Here is a 6364-nt window from a genome sequence, read left to right as displayed (position 1 = left end):
CAAAAAAAGAAAAATATAACGTGTGTATTAAAAAACAAATAACGTAAAATACCGGTGAGAAGTGAGATTCTTCCCGAAGGGGAAGCACTACCGACTGTCAGTAAATTATATAGTCCTAAATCCCATATACTTTCGTGTTTATTTCTTTTTATATATTTATCTATTTGCTCCATGGCAGCTTGTGTTTTTCTGTGGTGTTCGCTGTCAACGACGTGTTTACGTGTATGTTGTGTATCTCGGCCTGTGTGTTGTTTTTGACAGGTATCAGAGAAGAATCAGTGGGGAGAAATTGTAGAGGAGTTTAACTTTCCCAGAAGTTGTTCTAACGCTGCCTTCGCTTTAAAACAGTATTACTTGCGGTGAGTGCTATCAAGCTGTTGCAGTAGTATTTTGGAGTGTGGGATTATATTTGGTTTTCAGTGTGTGCAATAATAAAAATATCCCTACTCTTTAAAAATGCTGTAAAATAAAGCAGAAAGACCTTGTATTTCCTTACTGGTCTGCTGCAGTGATCAGTTAAAGGTAATTCTGTTCTGTAGTTATCTTATTTGAATTTTAACATCTGCAAGCCTTAAACTTTGAAGGCATCCCAAGTATATAAACAATATATGTCAGAGCCATTTTTATTGATGCTTTTAGAATGACGGTACTAAAGGTCTCTTGCTAAGAGATCATGTTATTGCAGTTACAGAAACTTAGCTTAATTTTTGGAGCACTGAAATGTGTTGATTTATGTAAACTTATTTATTGCTCAGTGGGGTCTGACATTGAATGAAAATGCATCTGCAGGAAGGTAGCCTGCTTAGGCAAATAACGCTCTTATCAATTACCAGAAGCATACATTATTTTTTATTTCTGAGTACAAAGAACTAATTTTTTTCTTTTTTTGTTACTTGAAAAATATTAGATTTTTGCAGGTTTTAAAAATAAGATCACATTCCTTGAAATGGTTCAGGTTGTTTTTTGTGATGCAGATTATTTTTCAATGTAGCATAGAGTTCATATTGAATATTTTGAATTCCTGTGTGTGATACTGTTCAGTTACTGGATTATTATTTTTAAAAAGACCCCCAAGTTTTATTAACTTCTGGTGGTTATTCTTTATGTAAAATACTTTAAAATTATTGCGTATATAGTGTTTTTTAGGTGCCATAGATAGACAATTATATTTCAGTGAGAATGAAGTTTTATGTACTTTGGTTGAGGAATGTTATTTTACATTTCTGAATATTTTTCTGATATTTTTCTTTGCAATTACTGATAATATAGATGTGCAATATGTACAAAAGATCTATGGGTTTTTGGACTAATGTTTTGGTGATTTGAGTAGACACAAGCTTCATCTGTGTCTAGTTTGGCCTTCTGAATTAGGAAATGCAGTAATTGTACAGGTGCACTTTCTATTGGTTGTCCTAGATTGACTTCCAGCTTGGAGCTGTAGAGTTCATAGCACAGTGGAGCAGTTATTGAGTTACAATGATGTCTGGAAAACCGTAGTCAGATATTTGTAGTTACTGAATTTTTCTTTCTTTGGTGGTGACATATGATTGCTTTAAGATCCAGACTAAAAAAAGAAATTACCGTTGTTGATAGCTTTAGCAAAGTTTATGATAGCTAGGAGGCCTAGGAATGAAGTGGGAAGTTCTCTTTTTTTTTCTTTTTTTTTTTTTTCTCTACTACATAGTATGGAGGTAGTGTTACTGGATATTTGTTGGATCACAGAAAGCAGTTTTTTGCTTTTTGAGTTTTCTGTTGAAGCATGTAGTCTGTTGACGGGATTTTACATATAACTGGCAAAATTATATTTTTCGGTGTTTTACCCTTTCCTTTTTATTTCTATATTTTATAAGTGTTTGAATGGTCTAACTTTTTGCAGTAGGAGGTTATATGTAGTTTGTGTTTCCATCTGTATTTTGAAAGCATTTATATGCTGTGACGGTTAACAAAATTAATGTTAATTTAGCCTATTTAGACTATTAATTTTTAATAAGATACTACTTTTTAATTTAGAATCAGACATACAAAAATGTTATTTTTATTATTAGCATGCTGGTATGATATTTAAAATACAGTTGCTGAAAATATGTGGAAATTATTACAAAAAATAATTGAAAAGGTTTACATTTATTTGGAATTTCAGAAAAAAGTTGATAAACAGTTAAGATGAAGAAGCTTTAAAAATGTCTTTTATTATAATCTCTGTGATTTGCTTAGGCCATTCTCAAATACACTGTGAAGGTTGTGGGTTTTGGGGTAGATTGGTGTTTAGTGGTTGTTCTGGGTTTGGGTTTTTTTTCATTTGTTTGATTTTTTCTAAATTACTGCTTTACTCACTGTTGCTTCTCACATAACCTAAGTTTGATGTGAACTGTCTCCTAGCTGAGTTCACCTCCTTACATGTGCAGTAATAAGACTATATATACTCATGTATCTCTGCTCACTTAACGTTCATTGAGCTTTAACCTAGAAGGTTTAGGGGGAATATTTGGTTATATGGGGGAGAAAAAAACCAAGCTTTAATAATAAATTTGTGAAAGGGGTCTTCTTTATCTGTGTTGAAGAACATAACCTGAGGTTTCTTACAGGGCTGGATTTTCATGTTTCCCAGTTACTCTTGGGAAAAAATGTTCCTTGAGTCTGAAGTATGTCTATAATCGTGGCCTCATTATTATAATGATTTTGCAAACAAAGCCAAACAGACTGAGGTCTATCAACTTTTATATATGTTTTTGTCCAGTCGTATGTTGTATGTCCTGCAAAGTGAGGGACCTGTGTAGCAGATGAGACCCTGTTGAATTCAGAGGGACTCAGTGGTACACACCTACATGAACACATTTGCAGATACAGATTCATGGTGGTTTGTGATGAAAGTTGCGTCTTTCTATGAAACATCTGGTGCACCGTGTTCGCTAAGATCTCAAGCTAAATAGACCGCTTGCTCGTTTTGCCACGTTGTCTCTAATAATGCTGTTATTTTGGCTTAAAATTACCGTGTAAATAATTTAGAAAGCTGAGTTACTTGTGTGACATCAGTAGACCTGTTGGCTTGATCAAACTGAACATTTTGCAAAACAACATCAGGTTATGGTTTTTTTAGGCAGTTGTGCGGTGTGTCTTTTTTTGTTTAACTTTTTTCTTTTTGACTATTGTGGAATTTTGCTGGGTGTCTTTGGGAATGTGTGCTAGGCTTCATTAAAGGTGTGAGTTGTTTAAATTTCTGATATAATTCTGATAGGGTTTATAGTAGGTCATATTTGAAAGCATGACAGACAATCCTATCTACCCGTTTTCCCTTGCACAGCCCTCTCTTTTCTTGCACTGGAAAAACTTCCATGTAATAGGGACAGTCAGAATCATTCAAACTTTTTGCTTGTTTTGCTTTGAGCTGTCTGACAGGTAATTTATGCACTGTGGTTCTTAGTGAGCAGTCAAAAGCCACAGTGCCGATAACCATTGATAGACTGTACTTGTTAATGTAGTTCTGTAAGTCTCTACAGCATCAGAGAGTGTAATTCCTTTGGATGTAGTGCAAATTAGATGTTTCATCTCAATTGAGGTGAATTAGCAAAGCATTTTCTAAATGCTTCTCTAAAGATTATTTTATAATGCTAATGAAAATATTTTAATATACAGTAATAAATGTAAACATCAGTAACATGGGCGTGCTTTTACGTTTTTGTTTGTTGGTACACATACAGTAGCTGAAATACAACCTGGTTTTTTTATGTTAATGGCTGATTAGGTTACAGTCCTACAAAGAATTTGGCTGATGGGAAACGACTAAGTGTAAGGTAAAAAAAGTTTAAGTCTTAGTTCTGCAGAGAATTTCTGAAAGGTGGGAAGCAGGTGTGTATTGTAAGCTTCTGGCAAAGACAGCAGAAATGAGTTAATACTAGTGAAGGGTGAATAAGAATTTGCTGTTGTAAATGATGGGGAGGTAAGGGGATGTCAAGTAGAGAGGAAAGAGGTCAGCTCATAAATGAGAAGTTGTATAAAGTTACTATAAAGGCAAGCCATTATGCTGAATTTCTTGAAATTCCATATGTAATAGGATGAAAAAGTGTGAAGAGTTAAAAATCAGGACCGTATGAAATAGGGACAACAAATAGGGAAGGTTCTTGGAAATCTGAAGGTATTTAAGTCATCTGCTCTTCAAGATGCCACTAAGAATTGAATAACAGTAGGGTGGTGGGTTTGTTTGGGTTTTGTTTTGTTTGCCTTTTTTTTTTTTTAAGAAAAGGGGGAAGGAAAAAGGGGAAAAAAAACCCAATAAAGCATGAGCTGAAGAACTAGGTAAATTTAAGGGATTCTGTTTCTAGTAAAATAATGGCAGAAATACTAGGAAAACAATAATAAGCATCCTGGAATTTTCCAAGCAGAATTATTGTAAAAGAGTTTTCAGTGTTATTCTTACTCAGTGTTTAAAATTAGGATCTGATACTGCAGGAGCATCTGCACACAGAGCAGTGAGTATGGAGGAGTACAGGACTGGCCTGCTTGCCAAATCTGATTGCAGGTTCAAGGCCCCAGTGGACGAAGAGAAAGTTGTGGCTAGTAATGTTTTACATATTTTTAAAAATTCAAATACGTCTGAAAATCTCTCATTAACGAATTATTTATGTATATGGATAGTCATCTGAATGAAAAATTAATTGAAGGACCATAAACAAGAATAGGACAAAGTATAAAGAGTAGATTTGGTGAGTCACAGCAGTTTTTAGGTCTATGAGAGTAACATCAGTGCTTACATATGCACGTGGTAATACAAGCTTAGCTGTTTTGGACATATTTAACGTCTGGATTGATCAACTTTACAAGAAGGTGAATAGATCACTTGTGACATTAGCAGGCTATGATAGTGGGAAGAGTTAAACACAAGTCAGGGCAGAAAATAAAAGATTATCTAAAGAAACTAGGCACATTGTTGGAAAGTACAAATGAGATTTAGTTTAGAAAGTGCAAGCTAAAACAGTTGAGGGCCAGTAATCCAAAACAGGTATTCTTTGTGAGGGAATAACCTGGAAAGCAGCATTGCTGAAAAAGGGATAGGAGTGATACCATGGGCCTGATAATCCTTTCAGTTGTGTGCACCCAACTCCCTTTCATATGAAAGGGATTTGTGCATGCTTCTGACAGGAAGAACAGGCCCCAATTTGCTATATGATATATAAACTGTAAAAATCAGAATGAGTTTAGGTTGCATCCATGCAGGCATTGAACAAGTGGGAGATGAGTTTTTGTATGAGATTGCATGACTGTGTTTGTAGTACTGTTTTACTTTCAGAGCCTTTGCGACAGGTGGGACAATTTAGCAGAAGCTCAGGGAAGAGCAACAAAACGTTAAGAAGGTTGAGGGGGCTAATCAATTTTAAAAAAGATTTTGAGAAATTTTGCTTGTCTAATTTAACATTTTGGCTGAGAAGGGAAAATGGTATCTTACAAGTGTTTTGAAGGGCCTAAATACATATAAAGGGAATAATTTTAAGTAAACTGAGGATCTGTGTTAATGTGTAAGATGAGATGAAACTGAGGGAGAAAATTCAGAACGGATAGCAGCAAAAACCCACCAAGATATACCTGTATACCTTCTGAATAGTACACCAAGCGGAGTAGGGGAGAAACCCACAGCATGGGTCATTCAGAACTATCCTGGACAGGACACTAATACATGTGCAACAGGTAATGAGCCAGGATGGTCAGAGAAGTAGACCTTACAGGTTCTGTCAATCCTTGAATAACACTGTAATGAAGGCTTCCATCTTGCATAGCTACAGACTTCTATTGCAACACTGCAGACTTCACCTGCAGAATCTGTTGCGCTTAATTTTTGTCACAAATCCTGTAGTTATTGGCAAGAGCCAGGAACAAATACATAGATGACATTTTTATGATTTCTTTTTGAAATTATTTTTCACCCCTCAAGATAATTGTTATGTGTATTTTAGTGAGACATCTGAAGCCTTGCTTTTAAGTCTGAAGTGAATATTTTACATAGTTGGAGGGGGAATATTGTTTTAGTTACCTGTAGCCATACAGTCAACATACTCACAATGAAGACTAGTTACTATTCATGCTATAAAGCTTTATTTAAGCAAATTAACTATGTTGGGTGTTAGAACGTCTCTCAATAGAAGTTATTTATTTGGAAGTATGTTGTCTTGTCAGAGATGCTGTGAATCTGCTCAAATGAAAATAGAACTTACGTAGTACAAAATTTGTATTAGACCTCTTCTGACGGGAGCAAGCAGCAGGTGGAAGGAAACCTAGATACCTTAAAAATGCCCTTTCTTTGTCATACTAGTCACTATGCAGACGAGTTTGGCCTCTATCATCTGAGCTTGTCCTACAGAGGGTTGATTCCTCT

General features: G+C 35.2%; 1 protein-coding gene across 1 annotated transcript in view; it reads left to right on the top strand.

Moving 5' to 3' along the window:
* Window positions 1–6364, top strand: part of ARID2 (AT rich interactive domain 2 (ARID, RFX-like)) — a 103340-nt gene that overhangs the window by 1502 nt on the left and 95474 nt on the right. The window contains exon 3 of the mRNA XM_010140817.1: window positions 262–359. Coding sequence (XP_010139119.1) covers window positions 262–359 — 98 coding nt within the window. The remainder of the gene's footprint in view (window positions 1–261; window positions 360–6364) is intronic.

The sequence above is a fragment of the Buceros rhinoceros genome, unplaced genomic scaffold (genome assembly GCF_000710305.1).
Source record: "Buceros rhinoceros silvestris isolate BGI_N320 unplaced genomic scaffold, ASM71030v1 scaffold8000, whole genome shotgun sequence".
Classification (NCBI taxonomy): domain Eukaryota; kingdom Metazoa; phylum Chordata; class Aves; order Bucerotiformes; family Bucerotidae; genus Buceros; species Buceros rhinoceros.
This window is presented reverse-complemented; position numbering and strand designations above follow the sequence as displayed.